Source organism: Accipiter gentilis, chromosome Z, assembly GCF_929443795.1.
Source record: "Accipiter gentilis chromosome Z, bAccGen1.1, whole genome shotgun sequence".
NCBI lineage: Eukaryota > Metazoa > Chordata > Aves > Accipitriformes > Accipitridae > Astur > Astur gentilis.
In genome coordinates, this window is record NC_064919.1 from 85315358 (window position 1) to 85332034 (window position 16677).

At 40.2% G+C, this 16677-nt stretch overlaps 1 protein-coding gene across 6 annotated transcripts in view; it reads left to right on the plus strand.

The window, feature by feature from the left end:
- Positions 1–630: 630 nt before the first annotated feature.
- The window catches only part of KATNAL2 (katanin catalytic subunit A1 like 2), a 31402-nt gene continuing 15355 nt past the window's right edge, over positions 631–16677 (plus strand). Inside the window, exons 1-11 of one of the 6 annotated variants that reach the window (XM_049796085.1) lie at positions 631–784; positions 7570–7652; positions 7781–7851; positions 8244–8410; positions 9487–9529; positions 9943–10066; positions 11137–11232; positions 11717–11815; positions 12599–12676; positions 15230–15328; positions 16175–16238. In XM_049796085.1, the coding sequence (XP_049652042.1) occupies positions 7787–7851; positions 8244–8410; positions 9487–9529; positions 9943–10066; positions 11137–11232; positions 11717–11815; positions 12599–12676; positions 15230–15328; positions 16175–16238 (835 nt within the window). In that variant the 5' untranslated portion in view covers positions 631–784; positions 7570–7652; positions 7781–7786. Of the gene's footprint in view, positions 785–959; positions 1024–5713; positions 7653–7780; positions 7852–8243; positions 8411–9486; positions 9530–9942; positions 10067–11136; positions 11233–11716; positions 11816–12598; positions 12677–15229; positions 15329–16174; positions 16239–16677 lie in introns of those variants that run through there. The other 5 variants (XM_049796080.1, XM_049796081.1, XM_049796084.1 and 2 more) reach the window with 5 other exon arrangements.

Genomic DNA, 16677 nt, shown 5'->3' on the forward strand with positions numbered 1-16677 from the left:
CTAACTTCCCTTTCATGTATTATCCGGGATTTTTTTCTATTTTTAATGTTCTCCTCCAGCTGGACTGCAGCCAAGCAGTATCCAACAGGCACAACTCACCCCACTAGTAATTCACATCCCGAACCCAGCAGGAGCTGCAGCAATCAGGCAGCCGAGTTTTAACGACGGCTTTCGGGTACTCTGAAGAGGGCCCTTCTCACAGCCCTGCCTGTCCCTCAGCGCCAGCACGCTGGCGGCCTCCACTTTAAGGCCCACGGCCATCCTTGATGCAAGGGGCAGACTGCACTCTGCTTTCTTCTCGGACGCACCTCACCTGTCTAGGTGAGCTGGATATGTTTAACAGGGGGTTGGTTTGGTTTAGCTTGGTCCAGACCGTCTCCAGCCCCTCAGCTCCGCGTTCCCCTCACAACCCCACAAACTACCCCATCGCGCCCCTCAAGTAAGCCTAGCGGCGATTGGCCAGCACTACTGCTAGCCCCGCCTTACTCCCTACCGTGATTGGCCCAGCCTTTAAAAGGCCACACCCCCCTCTCTCCACTTGTGATTGGACAGTTGTCCGGGCAATCTTTCACCCTTCAGCGTCTCGATTGGTTGCGTGAGGGAGGTAGGGCGGGCCTCTCCCTCACGGTGCCCGCTGGCCTCGGCCGGCTGCGGGGTCGGGCGCTGCCGGGCGCTCGCTGTGACTTTCCCGGCGGGCTATAGCCGCCCGTGGCCGGGCCCCCTGCCCGTCCCGATGGAGCTCTCCTGCCAAACGCTGAGAACCACCTACCAGGCGAGGGAAGCGGTAAGAACCGGCAGTGCTGGGCGGCCGGGCGTCCTCGTTGCTATGGTAATCGCGGGGGGAGGGGGGGGAAGAGAGAGACACACACTTCTGCGCATGCGCGGGGGAAGGGGCGCGCAGTGCGCAGGCGCGAGGGGGGAGCTGGAGGTGATATGGCGGCCGAGGCGGGGCAGGCTGTGACTGGGGAGGGCTGGAGGCCTTCGGGGTCGTCGGTGTGACGGCGGTTCTGGTTCCCCTTAAAGGTGGGGGCTTCCTACGGTCCCCCTCCCCCCCCCCCCCCCCCACCACCACCACCACCTTCTCGTTTCCTTTCCCTTTGCAGGAGGGAAGTGCTTCTTCAGGGCAGGGCAGGCCCCTTTGCTCCCCACAGGCCGTGTCCGTTGCACGGTCACGGCGGGAGCAGGTACAGCGAAAGGAGACAAGTCCGTATTCCTTCCTCCCTCAGCTCTTTTTTTTCGTAAGTCAGGGCCGTACGGTCCCGCTGTGCCTCTGTCCCAGTGTGCCTCCATCCCACAGATGAGTCGAGCTCTAGGAAGCTCAGAAGCAGCAGGTTTTTGTTAAGTTTCTTAACCCGTTCTTTTGCTTCCATCTGCTGGTCAAATTCGACTAGAGTAAGAGAGACTGTAGGGCTGCACTGCGGGACTGCCAAAAACCTTTCCCACAAAGGTGTTGGGTGCTGTGCATGAATAGGATGGGATTGCTCACAAAAAAAGTAGTTTTGGGAGTGGTTCTGGAACTGAGTTTTAGGTTATGTCCACATCTTGGATTGGTAGATTATATATTTACCTAGAAATGGGAGCCTCCAGCCCAGTCTCTTTCCGACTCTTAAAGTGGATTCAGGTCCCAACCACTGAGAATGGTGCCTTAAGGTGTGGTGTTGAAATGGTGTTAATGTGCAGAAGGAAGACAGGAGGCAAAGGAGTCCGATTTGTAACCTCACCAATGGGGATTTGGGTGGCCCTGGTCCCAAGGATGGTTTTGCCTGCTAATTGCAGAAACATTTGTGGGAATAGGACCTGGAGCTCCAGAACTCTTCCTTGTGAGCTGTACCACTGTGTTTGGGTTGGTTTGCTTTGTAAGCTGACTTCTCCATAGCCTTTTGGCACAATGGATGTGAAAATCAGAGTTTATATTTTGGTTACAGAGTAGAGGGAGGTGCTCATATTCTGTAGAGGGGCAGAAGTTTGGAGCCTGCTTTTTTTAAGCCAGTCGGTGACTAAGGAACAACCTGAAGCTGCAAAGAGGATATTTTGATTCTTGCTGTAATGTTCTTGACTTCTGTGGAGGAAGCCTTGGTACTCAATTTCTGTTTTCTGAATTCCAGTATTCCAATGCAGTATCTAAACGTTAGGCTGCTACATCTTTAATTTGTAGCACTAAATAATTACTGGAATCCCTAGTTCCCCAGTCCTGTCCTTATCATATTGCATTTTTGTCATTAATCTGTTCTATAGAATGGAAATTATTATTTTCTAGCAATTTTGGGAAAAAGTGTTTAAAAAAAAGTAAATTCCTATATAAATTCCTATAGCCATTATAATTCTATGGCTGTTCACAGCTGCCCAGTGGAGTCTTACAATCAAATTTGTTTTGTGAGGCATTTCACTGGTTTTAACTGTTAAATATTTCCTATGTTTGTTCTGTAAATCACTCTTGACAAGCAAGGTTACTGTAAACTGCAGTAGAACTTTGCAAATTCATACAAATGAGTGGGAGAGTTAATGCTTGTTAATTAATTTGTAAATTCAGCATCCTTAATTTGTATTGTTTAATCATTCACCATACTTTGTGTCCATTCATTTTTATGTATTCATAATGTATATCACTTCAAATTAGTGAAATCTTGGCAGTTTAGAACCTGGCTTCAGCAATGTTCCTGTTAAAAGAGGGAGATAGTAGTGACTTGTGAGTGGCTCTTGGCATCGGAGCGTGAATTAATGAAAGATGGCATGTAACTACTGCAATGGGAGGAGAGATCAGAAGGTTTCTCTTTTCAGTGCACCAAACTCAAATTATAAAATGTCTTTAGATTTTAAAAGTAACACCTCTTGGATGAATCCTAGTGTTACTACTAGGGCAGTCATAACTTCTGTGGTGAGCTTGCTGTATGTCTTTAATTATGAAAGCTATTTGTAATCCTTCTTGAGAAACTTTGCCAACTCTATTGTTTGCAGAGGCTTGTATAATTTGGGAGAGAGAAGAGAGTAAAGAAGGGCCTTTTCTTTGTGCTGGGAAATTCTATTCAATGGCAGCCAAGTTATACATTGTTTAAAACTCACCATTTCCCTTCTCTACTTGTGTTTCTTAAAAAATACTGTTAGCAAGCCAAACAATAATTGAACATCAGCCTTGTAAAAAGCCTCGCAAGGCTGCTAATATAACATGCGAAGGGCTAGGGGAGGGGGAAAGCTGTGGGGATACAGGGTGGTGGAGGGAGGAGGAAAACTGGGCAAGTCCATCGTGCCTCCACTTCTCTCTCTCCTGGCACATGGTGCCAGCTTGATCGTGAGGAACCCCATACTTGGCAGTTATCCTGGGATCACAAAGGCAAAAGAGGGAAGGGACACTGCATGTGTCTCATGATAAGGACTTTCTCTGTGTGATTACAGAGCTAACCGCTTGCCTCTTGTCTGAATTCCTGATCACAGATCCCTCTGAACCCATCTTACTGACTGCCCTAGTTGGACGTACAAGGGCACAGTATTACAGCAGAGTAGTTATTATTTCCAGGCTTCTCAGACTGTGACTTACTCTCTAACTTTTTTCTTCATGCTATCAAATATATTCATGCAGAAATATAGGGTCAAATAATAATGAAATGTTATGGGGTTAAATTAATCTTTTAGTACGTCCATTAATTTGATGGAATTACACAAGAGACTAGGTTGATTTATAATGTAAATGCGTTTTAGTAAAAGGTATGGAAATGACTAAACGAACAGTTGCATTTAAAGATGCATGACTCTAATAGAGTTTAATTTTAAATGGCTGCAAAGAAAGGAATATATACCACACTTTTGTTAAGCTAGAAATAAATAAAATACAGTATAAGCATTGGAGCTAATTAGTTAAGTGCTCAACTATTTAGTTTTTAAAACAAGATCACGCTTAAGTGCCTTAAGCTTTTATTAATTGCATGGACCCCCAAATCCCCTATAGTAATTGAAAATTTAATTACATACATTTTTTGTTCTTTTAAGAATGGAAGCTTATTAAACTTTAAACACTTAAACATCTATTGAAATACCAGTGGCTATAAACAACATGCAATTCTAAATACTAATTAAACAGAAAGGCTAAATCACTATAAAGCTAAACTGAATTTTAAGTAACTTTGCACTCGTAAGTACTCCTGTTTTTTTCATGCCATGTAAGATTTACCATTTTCTCTCTAAGCGCAGCAGAAGTCCTGGGCAGTGTTAGTATCTGTCTGTACTGTGGCAGGCACATTGTTTTGTGGACCTATTTGCAGTGGGGGTCAGTCCCTAGAGAATAAACCGGAGTTCAGGAAAGGAGACCAGAGTGGGCAAATAAGTAGACAGCTAAAGCTGCTGGTGGCACTGGCACGTGCAGAGGTTCACCTACCTCTTGGAAAGGGTATGTGGTAGAAGACGACTGGTGAAAGGCAGGGAGACGTGGCTTTGTGGGAGATTAGTCAAGAAACCAATGGTCTGTGCACCACAGACTCACAAGATTTATGATTTGGTAACTGTTACATGTTGAAACGTCCTCAATTTTTGTCTATAGAAACTTCGCAGAACTGGGACCAGAGATTTCGGTATTTCTATTCAGTTTTTAGATCCAGTCTAATGCAAGTCTGTCAGTTGATCAGCTGATTAACGGCTTAGTTAATTTTCTTTGGACAGATGTCTGACTTCTCAAATTAATCATTGTTTTTTGCATTCCTATTAACACAAGATAAAGACAGAATGAACCTCTCAGTCTAAACTATCTTCTGATTTTTAGATGGGGCTCTTTTTTGATGTAAAGGTTTGCTTTTGCTTCTGCTTGGTCAACATAACAAGAACATTGCTATGTTAAGGTTGAAGTGGGTTGCCCAGACATAGACACAATGTTATCCTATACCCAAAGCAAGTCTCTGCTTGAAGTACTTGAGATGCTGCCCATCACTATTTATACTAGAACCTAAAATGTCTTTAGGGATAGAAGAAGTAACCTAGTTGGATGAACAGCAGCAGAAGACACAGCAGAATACAAATTCTTTTCAAGGAAAGTTCCGAGCATGGATTGTGAGCCCTGTCAGCTCATCAGGCAAATGCAATTCCTTTCTCATCAGAGTATTACTGTAAATAGTCGAACATGAAACACCTGATGTGTATGTCTTCTGCGGCAACCACTGTGTTTTCATACTGTGTTTAAATATTCAGAGGTAGCTGTGATCTTGCCTTTTGATATGTGGTAAACACAACAGTTAATTTTTCTCAGCATAAAACAGCAGGACCAGTTGCATTTAGAAGAATGTAGAGGTGGGACTCTCAGCAAGTGACAACTCCAGCTTCCTTCTTGCACCTCCAAGCCTGTTTTGGAAGATTCAGATCATCCAGAAGAAATGGTGAAAGGTCCACAATTCAAAATCTGTTTTCCAAACACCAGCACCTGAAAATAATAAGAAGGAAAAGATCCTTTCATCCCAGGGTGTCAGTGTTTTCTCTTTGCCTATTACACTTCTCAAAATTGGTTCATTTCTTGTTGCAGCACCTCTCAGGAACCAATTTACTTCATTCAAGAGTTACTGATCTACCAAGCATTCACACAGCACTCTTTCTCTCTAAAATGGCTTGGAAAAATCATCTTTGTACCACCACTGAAAGGCAAAGAGTAGCTTCCTTATGGACTCAGAAACAGAGCGGCTGTGTAACTTTATCAAGAGGGTATCAAAGGTAGTAAAGGCTAGAAGTGGGATATGGTTTCTTCCCTTTTCCCCACCCACTTTGATTCTTCTCTCTAGGAAACCAGAATGAAGATTCTAGCAATCTTTTTGTTAATATGTGAAATACAAATATACTTTAACCCCGCAGGAAATGTTAAAAGCAAACCCCAGAGCCCTTTCTTAGTTGTGTCACTAGATGGCCCCACGTCTGAAGCAAACATCTCAGAAAATACCTGCTATACCGGGAGACCTTTCGCTTGCCCCACCCAGTACTTTTCACAGGTTGGCAAACACATGGAGAGGTATTAGTTTTAAAATAGCACAATCGGCTATTGTTTCATCTCAAGTGTTTAAATTGGCAGCAGAATGCTATATTATATCCATTGCTGTGTACCGAGCAGAGGGAGCAGGTAGGTCTAATCTGACAACGGAAGGGCATGTAAAGAGGTAAGTTGGTTTTGCAGTACATTGCACCACCCAAAAGCACCTTTGCTTGCAGGAATGATTCTCCAGTATCCGCAGTTTACTATAATGATGCTTCCTTCCAAGAGACCAGGAACGATAGGGTAATTGTCTTTCCATATGGATATTCCTTTTAGGCATCTTGTGGGATTTAAAAACATAAACCTTGGTCAGTAATTCTTTGGCTTGTTTGTGTGCCAGGCACTGGCAGAGAACAGCAGAAGTCATTGCTACAGACACTGGGGCTCTGTTTCCAGTATGAAGAGGACAAAGATTTGTGGGTTTGTCACCTGCAGGTTCCTAACACTTGGGCTAGGTGTTTTCTTGGGAATGGATGCAGGCACTGTTCGACTGGGGTAGAAGGGAGGGAAACTGGGGGTGAAAGTGGGAGTCTGTATCTGCATTACTGTGATCACGAATATATACGTGCTATGCAAGCAACAGAAACTACTGCTCTTATCCACTGAGTAAGTGCCACTCTTTCATGCTCACACTGGGTCCTCATAGGTAATCACAGAATGACAGAATATCTCAAGTTGGAAGGGAGCTATAAGGATCATAGAGTCCAACTGCCAATGCTGAATGCCAGCATCCTAAAAGAGAAAGGAAATAATTTATTTGCCTAAATGTGGGTTTGGCCATACCTGCTTTTCCTGTGGTGCCAGCTTCAAATCCTAGTGAGTCAGACCAGTCGATATGCTGATTTCAAGAGCTTTCCTTGTAGCAACTTCTGTTATGACCCTAAAATCTCAGGGTTTGTCTGCAGACACTCAGCATAGATGGCATGTTCCATCAGAGTAAGGCTTTGTTCCAGTATCTTACAAGATTTCTGTTTCCACTGCCCCTTTTGCTCTATTTTATGTTGTGCTTCATGCTCCCCCAGATGTAGGTTCACTGAACAATGACAAAGATGTTTTACACTGCCTTGTTTTTATTGCTGAACCATTTGTGAATGAATTTGGGTTCTCCAGTCTGTGTGAAGAAATCCATGGGACTGACTCCATATTGAAGTTTCTGCATGTTGGGACCTGACTTTGGTCACTCCTGTGTTAAAATTGGGCAAGTTTTGTGTTATCCCAAACTACTGATTCTTCAAGTGCTCTGTGTTTCGCTTGTGTTTATATATTGAGGCCCATGAAATAGGAGGTGCCAACAGTGGCACAGCTGGTCTTTGTAGTTTAGTGGTGCAGATCCCAGACCTGTTCTCCATCCCACCTTCTCCAAGCAGTAAGAAAACAGGTTTCTAGTTGCAAGGGAAGGACATAGCTATGCTGCAGCATGAGGTTTCCTTGCACAGCCCTTGGAGACACTGTGCATGAGGTCTGCAAGAGTCCTACCCTGAAATTCACAGCAGCCTGAACATGTGGGAGATCCATAACCACAGTAAGGGAAGTAAGTTATTTTTTCAACCTGAAAGTAATTTTCTCTTCTCTAGGAAAAGGTTTCTACCCACCCAGTAGCCCTGATAATGTGTAAGAAAAATTACGTTGAAAACCACTTTCCTTCTGTTTATTAACAGTGAGTTGTTTTACAGTTCTTACATGCTGTTGTCTTAATTTGTTTGTTTCCACAGGCTACATTTAGATGCTGTTTACAGCAATAAAGAGAATATTACTTTTGATCTAGAGTTCTGTCTTAATTCACAGGATGAGATGCGAACAGAAGCTCGTCGAAAAAATCTCCTCATTCTAATTTTACATTATTTAATGGAGGAAGGGTATGTTTTTTAAACAGTAGTGCTCTACATTTGTGGGTTCGTGTGTGTCTGACCGGCCGTAATGTGTCCTTCTGTCCTCTGTTGGGTGGATGGGCAGCATGGCCCTTTGGTTTGGTGTCTGTAAGAGGTAAACTATGATTATGTATCTTGGCGGTATACTTTGCTAAATTGTTTCAGTTTCTGGGAAAAAAATGTCCTATATAATTTAAAAATACTTTAGAGTAATCAGGAAAGGGTTTTTTAAATAGAGTTTATGCTTTTGCGTAAATAGAGTTAAAATAAAAGTAAGAACACCATCTACTTACTAATGCCATCGTTTGCTTTTTCTCTCAAAAATCAGAATAGCATAATGACTCTCAGTTTTTCGGTCTTTGTTTTTTTGAAATTACCAGGTATGTTGATGCTGCAAATGCTTTGGAACAAGAGACGAAATTAAGTTTACGTGGCTTTGAAGTTTGTGACAACGTTGATCTTGAGACAATTTTGATGGAATATGAAAGCTATTACTTTGTAAAATTTCAAAAGTATCCTAAAATTACCAAAAAGGTCCTGGACACTGGTATGTGACTGTGTTCCAAAAAGAAGGCTTTTGTTTCCAAAGCCTGAAATGTGTATTTGCCCAGTATGCGCACCGCCCTTCTTGTGTATGTCAGTGTTTAACGTTTGAACTCTCTTACAGTTACGGAGCTATAGTTCTAGCACATAGGACATAAGAATTGAGAGATGGAGCTTTGAGCCCTCCTGCTCTTGCTTCTCTCTTTCTGTAGAGGGACAAGAAGATGATCTTCTTCTGTCTCTTAAAAGCTGCTTTGATATTGGAAAACGCCATGTAAGTGCAAAGTATTGTGACATAGATCTATTCACTTTCTTCTCATGGGGAAAGAATAGTAAGTCTGTTCTATTTTAGATTTAAGTTCTAAATTAAAACAAACCACTTAAATGAAATATTATAACTTAGCTTGTCCAAGCTAGTGCTTAGAAGTCCCATTACCCACTAGTAATGGAACAACTAGGTGCATGCTAGTATGATACAAACCCTCGCCTTTATGAGTTCACATCTGGGCTTTGTGAGTTTGACATTTTGTGAAAAAAGCTTTTCTTTGGCAGAAATTGTTTCAAATGATATAAGTGCAAAAAATAACATAGTTTGATAACTACCATTGCAACATGACATTTATCCTGTCTTGGTATGTTGAACATGATAAAATTACTATTAAGAAGAGTGAGGTAAATTCTTATTTCCCAATTCAGCAATGCAAAAAATATTTGCATTAAATAAGCATTCTTTGAGATATATTAAATTAGTTTATTGTGCTTCATCTAATTTCTGGTAGTGTCCGTTTTACTGTGAAAACGATACTGGTTTTAAAATGTAGGCAAAGAAACCAAAGATTGAATGAGCCTAACATTTAATAAGCCTGAAGCCAAACTGCTTGCTCCAATATCAGTTTGTTTTCAAAACATTTTTGCAAGCTTGCATTGCTTATAATCATGCTGTTCCTGTTTATGCATTGTTATTTCCAAGGTCATTAATGTGTGCTCAAAAATATGTTTGAAGGGGGGGGGCGCAGAAAATCAAGTTGCCCTTTTTTATACCCTTAATTATTTTCCATTTTAATCTTTATTTTGCCACAGCAGAAAATAAACAACAGCTGAGAACTGGAGGAAGACCAAGAAGGTAAGAGAAATGCGTGGGGGTTTTCTGGGCAGAAAATTTTCCTGTAAAAGCAATATGCAGCATGGTTAAAGTAATGTTATGATACCATAGAAATACGAAAGCCTAGAGTCATGCTGCTGACAGCGTGGTGCATTTTTCTGTATCTTTTTGAGGAAAATAGAGACGTTTTCCAAAATAGAGATGTAGACAATTTGCAAAATTTCTGCAGTGTGGGTAAGGTAGGGTAACGTGTTTAAAAGCAGTAAGCGTTGAACTTTGCTGTGATTGAAATTGATGCCTTAACTTCAGTGGGAGCAAAGTTAGCCCCAAAAAAATTTTACTTTATTTGAAAACTCTGCCTTTTAATCTTTTGGTATTTTGAAGGAAAAATGAAGTTCTGAAAGCCTTTCAAGATAGTATTTTTTTAATTCTAGGGCAGTAAGCTCTTCTCAGAATCTCCCAAGGCTCAAGCATCAGACAGTGCAACGGCCATTGTCAAAAACTTCACCTGGGAGTACAACAGAATTTAAATCATCCACCAAGGAGAACCCCAAACAGGTTTAAAAGTGTTTATCTTGGCAGCATTACAGTTGAAATTAATGTGATTTTATTTTCAAAGGCTACAGGCAGCAAAAAGATCTGAGTTACACAATTAATTGTGTAACTAATGGGTTTTACTAATTCTGTAATTTAAGGATTATAGATGCAAGAATTCAGGAGAATATACTTTCTGGCTGTGAGTTGGGGAGCAAGTCATAGGCGAAAATTAGAGGAAAAGGAGTCATATAATCCAAACTATACTGAAAACAATCAGAGTTTTCCCAATAATGCCAGTAGATTAATCCTTTAGTGCCAGGAAGCAAGACAAACAAACCAAGTAGAAAGTCTGGTGTCAGCTGCAAGCATCTTCACAGTGCATAAGGTGTTTGAGATTGGGGGAGCAATTTGGCTCTGTAATTTTCAGGTTTGTGAGTCTCATTTTGGTAAGATTGGTGTGAAAACTACTTTATTACCATCCCTCACAGAGGAGGGAGCAGGAACAGCAGGTTGGTGGGCAAGCACCATGTCTGTTACAGCTTTTGAGGAACTGCAAGGAGGAGAGTGTCTCTCTCTCTCTCTTTTTTTTAAGGTCCTTGTCCATATTCCTGCATAGAGAGGATTTCCTCTCTGACCAGTTCTCTCACCCTTTAAAAAACAGCTTTTGGACACTACAGCAATGACTGCTATGAAGTGAATGTCAAAGTAACTTATAATCCTAAAATGGCTCCTCATTTCCGAGTTGACGTGCTGTGCCTCATACTTGCCTACTGTTTCCACTGTTCATTAAGTGTTTCTTCTCATAGCTATGTAAAATGCAGATTTCTACAACTTGGAATGAAATGTAATAATAATAATGCGCATGAAATAACTTGAATGCTGAGCTCTAGAGCCATGGCTTTCATCACTGCTGTCTGCAGTCAGATGAAGTCTAACTAAATATCTGACAAATATGGGATTACTGTTGCAACTTCCATATAATGATACAGTTTATCTGGACATATATGAAGAGGTGGGATGATACCTATAATGGGATATCTGCAACTCATCTACTTGGCAACACATCTGTTTTAAAATTGATTTTTCTTTAGAATAATGACAATGCAGTTACTCTGGAGCAAACTGACTTTGGCTTAAGCATCTCAGCAATCAACAAAACTGGAGGAGACAGCACGCACTCAAGAAGGGTAGGTGGAAGCCTAGTATCTGATTTATGATAGAAATGTGTATGTAGAAAAAAACACATGACAGTTTTTCACAAATATCAAATGCGAGCTTTATATAAAGTGTTCCTGTATAATTAGCTGAAGGGTCAATTTTATGATTTGGGCAGTAATTCTTTGCATAGAAGGCTCTGCTTGCATTAAATAGTATTTCAAACATCGTCAAGAAGGAAAAACATTTCTGGTTTGAAAACCCAGTGGTAATAGCTAAAATTGAAGAAAAAATTCAGATTCCTGAATGAGGTAGGAGGCTCGGCAGTTAAATTGTTGCAGTGACTGAGGAGATGTGTGTTCACTTCCCATTGCTACTACAGATTCTGTGGTCAGGTTTTGCCGTATTTAGGACTGTATGTGCAGTAAGGAAACTAATCGCTGTAATGGCAAGCAAAATTTGGTCCACTGCAGTTTTAACAGTTAAAGCCTATCAAAACATTATTTTCTCCTTTAGGGCCAAGTGATTGACTTCCATGGGATGATTCAGGATGCTGTCAAAGTATCGTCAAATGGAATAGCCTTGAACAGCCTTAATTGTGATCCAGATCCTTCAGTAAGTGTTTCTGTTTGTATTTCCATCCAATGAACAAGATCATCAGTTTTATATAACCACGAACAAAACAAAATACCGCAATGATGTTGTCTTTGTTCCCAAGTGCTAAAAAAGGGCTTAGATTTCCGAGTGGTGTATTTCCTTCGAGTGAACAGTCATACTTGACACTGGTCTAATTTGTTGACAGTTGTTTACTCTTTTAACAAGACAACAAATACAGGTGATACCTTATGGTTCACAAAAAAAATATTGCAGAAACCCACAGCACATCTGAGGGTGAAATTCTGGTTCCTTTGAATTCAGTATGTTATTTAGTGTTCACCTCAGCTGAGGCAAGAACAGAGCTTAGATGGTTGAGGAAGAAAATTTTCAGTAATCACTCCTTGACACAAGCCGTAGCTTCTAGGACAGTGTATCCAGCTTACACAGTGTCACTCCACCTGGCAACTGCTACACTTGAAGAGACTTTCAAATGGAGTATGTGGCAGAGTGGTGAACCATATTTACATTTTTCACTCCTCTTAATCTATGTAGGGCATGTTTAGGACTACATGTGGAGTAAGAGAGTGGCTCATTTTAATGTTGATTCAGGATTAGATTCTGTAAGATGAAAAGATGAGTTACTGCAAATATGGCTTACTTCAAAATCTTTATTATTATCAATATTTTTACAGCTTTAAAAGTTGATATTATTTGATGTATCAGCTTTTTTGAAGCTATTTCATAGTTTGTCTGTTTAAAAATAATTAAAGTCTAACAAGAACTTATGTTTGTCTTTTTTAGGAACGGTTACTAAAACCCCTTAGTGCTTTTATTGGCATGACTGGTGAGATGAGAGAACTTGCAACAGTTGTAAGCAAAGTAAGATCTGATCTCCGTTTCAGTTGTATAGAGATCTTGGTTATCTTTGTCATCTGAGAATGCTGTTTGTTTCTTTTTACTGTCACTAATAGTGCTTATCCTTGAGTGTGCAAGCTATTTCTCCTATCATGCAACTCCCAACAAGTCATTTCTTCACATATAAGAAGGTTTCTTTCTGATACACAATGGGAGGAAGTAATTAAGACCATTCCTTTCTGATGGGGAACATGTAATCTAATTGTGCTGTACCCATGAGACTCTCATAGCTTTTGCCTTTGTTCTTATTGCTACAGAAAATGTACAGTACTTCACTGAAAAGAGAGATTTAAATATATTAGCTAATACCAACTATTACCTAATATATTATTTAACTGTGATCAAATGGTGGGGAAAATCTTGATTCAACTCTGTGAGTGCAGTTTCCATTCAAGGCGTTGGGCTGTATTCAGTGTGCATGGTGTACCAGTATCACTGTAATATCCTGAGTGTATCTACTAGATACCATGTACCAAAATTATTAAACCCTGATATTCCTGCATTGTTCATAATGCTGGTCCTGTGCCTTGCTTTGCACTGCCTGCATGATCCAGAATCCTTGTCTTTTCTCACTTGGTGCAGTTGAGAGATGCTATCGCTGTAGGCTCTGCAAGCAGTGCCCTTCCCTCATCCCAGCACAGGAGCTGCATGAGCAGCATCCGTAATACACTGTATCCCAGGGCAGACTGAGGATTCTTCCAGGATGTGCAGTTTGGCACTGGGAGGGAATCCCAACGTTCTCAGCACCATTTCATTTCACTTGTGGGTCAAGGTGCTGTCTAGGAAACAGGCCCTGGGGGCTACTGGGGATCAGCCTGGCTATGAAGCAGGTAGATGATTTGCGTATATCACCTCCCAAACCCCACGAGGTACTTGTCCAAAAGTCATCATAGTATCACAATATTTGATAGTCTTGTGACTCTGGATATAAGCATCAGAAATGGCATCAGCTGTTGCTCCCACATACTTAAAATCAGCTGTTTAAAAAGCCTGGGAGACTTTTGCTGACTTTTTTTTTTTTTTTTTTTTTTTTGTAGCTGGGTATGCCCCAAATTCTTGGTCTGCAAGTTTGCAGTTTAGTAGAACTGAAGTCTAAGAAATTTCCAACCTTAAAGAAAGAAAATTCTCATTCCTTTCAATTCCTGTCTGGTTTTTAATTTATAGGAAACCTTTAAAATAGTGTTGTTCTTGCTCCTACTTTAGCAAAAAGCAATGGAGTTGCTTTAATCTCCGTTATTGTATGTTTTTTAAATTGTGCTGGTATGTTCCTAGTTGCTATGGTAATCAACACTGTGTAAATCAGTAAAAATAAATAGAATGTGGTATCTATTTCACAACACAATCTAATTTAATTTGGAAACAGTTATGGAAGTCTCTACTTAGTATCATAAATCTGATTCATCTTAGTTTGCTGTTAATAGAAAGGGAAAGTGTAATCTACTCTATATAAATAATTTTTCTAACTGTATTAAATCAAATTTTTCCCTCAGATATAAGCACATAATTTTTCTTCAGTCTCTGGGGACTGCCTGTTTTTATTGGAGAGCAGGATTTATCCCAAGTATTTGTATTGAGGATATGATATTTTGTGTGGAACAATTAGTCTCTGGAACACAAAGCCACAAAATATTATTAAGGCAAATGGAAAGATTCATAGAAGATTTGGAAAGTTTGATGAATTAAATGAAATTAATTTAGTGAGTGTTTCAGGGCATAGACTAATTACCGACTATCTTTTGATAGATGCTTAGGGGAAAATTTTCCTCCTGTTACAGAATTTCTTACAGCTTTTCTTGCAGCTCATAAAATCTTCATAGTGTGGAGTAAATACCATTTTTTCACTGTTATTTATAACATAAGTAATGGGTGCAGCCATAAAGTTACTGAGCATCAAGTTTAAAACAAAAATATTTTCACATCACATATGATTAAACTGTGAAACTCGTTGCTACAGAACAAGCATGTTCAAAAAAGAGGTAAGAGAAATTCACTGAAGAATGAATGTCAAAGGGTATTTGAACTGAAAGTCTAAGATGTAATTTTAATTATCAAAGTCCTTGAGTTGCAGACGTTGGTGTATGTAAATATGAACCAACGTGTCACTCCTGTTGCTTATACTTTTTTCTAAATGTCCAATACTTGCCAGCATCAGAGACAAAATATTAGGGTAGGTGAACCTTCACATCATGATAGCTCTTCAGATGTTAGTTGGTTACTAAAACCAACTAACAGAAGACAGATCTGAGAAACGGGTCTGGTCAGCATATACATTTGGCAGTGTATACGCTCTTAGGGAAACTAGGTGCTTGAGGGGAAGCAAGACACAATGTAGCAGCTCTGTAGAAATGACTGCTGTGTATGCTTTCCTCCTGGGAGGTCCCTAGTACATAGGATTAAGTAATACAGTTTGTATCACTTAATAGCACTCTTATAACTGAGCTGATTCTTTTACTTTGCCAGAGGTCATTCTCATAGTGCAGAAGAAGTTTTATTAACAGGATGCGATATATGTTGCAGGACATTTATCTCCATAATCCAAACGTGAAGTGGGATGATATTATTGGACTGGATGCAGCTAAAAGGCTCGTCAAAGAAGCAGTTGTTTATCCCATAAGGGTAAGGTGCTAAATAGAATCATAGAATCGCTTAGGTTGGAAAAGACCTTTAAGATCATTGAGTCCAACTGTGACGTCTGCCTGATAATATTCAAGTTATGCAAGCTGATCAAGTTTACTTTTACGCAACAAGTATGAGAAACATTATTAATGCTGCTTCTTAATGACCCCACTTCTTCTCATGAAACCCTATTAACTTTAATTCTGAGCAGAGGGAAGCTTAAAGAAGCCGTTTAAGGTTCTGGAACAAATGCTTTGCACCTGAGTCACGGTACCTGAATGAAATCCAAGTGAATACATATAGATCATGTAGGTTCACAAGAATGCTTGGAATTTGAGTAAACCAGTGTTGGGCTTGCTAGCATCTTCCTTGTAATTACAGTGGTGTTTTAGAGTTCTCACTATTTCTGTGCTTTTGTAGGCAGTTTGTGTTAGAACTATTCCTGATCCTGTTACATCTGACAATGGCATACACATTCTCCTATAGGAAAACGGCCTTTTAATATTAAAATTATACATGTTGGGTCCTATTCTTTGGCACCTTTGGCAATGTAAGAGGTGCTGGATTTGGCCTATATTAATTCAATGGAAAATGACTTGTAGAAGAGAATACCAAACCAATTGCACTTGAAGAATTCACTTAAAACAGATTTCAAATGGTAAATACAGTCTTTTTCTCAGTACTCGGATCATATATATTATATCATTTTGGAGGGGTTTTATCCCCCTCTCTTCAAATTTCTTAGGTTTCCTGAATGCGTTAGGAGCAGTGGAGGTAGGGTTAGAATCCCTTGCATTTTGTATAGATGATACATTTTTAATCCCTGAATTCCTTTTCTGTTTCCAGTACCCACAGCTGTTTACTGGCATTCTGTCTCCTTGGAAAGGATTATTGCTGTATGGACCGCCAGGTATGGAGAGCTTTGTACCATATCCGTTTGTTTACCACTGCTTCTGGTTTTGTCCCATGGATAAATCATTGATGCTAATTAGATCAAATGTGTTAATGAAGAAGATGTTCTGTAATGTGAAATAAAAGGAGACAATGTTGGATGATTACATCTGTCTCTGTTGCTCAGACCTGTCTGTTTCTCACAACCCTTGACTATTTCTACTGCTGAAACTTCCAAAACCAGTGCTTATACTAACAATTCAGGGAGTTAGAACTCATATCTCTGTTTTTACTCAGCTTGGACCATATTAATCAAGTTTGGCTTGACCTGATCTTATGAAATGTGAATAAATCTGGTATGAGCTCACCTTCTTAAGGAAAATTACCTTCCTTTCTTCTGCATTTGGGGGTTGTTTTGGAAATGAGGTGGAAACTTTGCCCTCTGCTGTGCTAGCTGA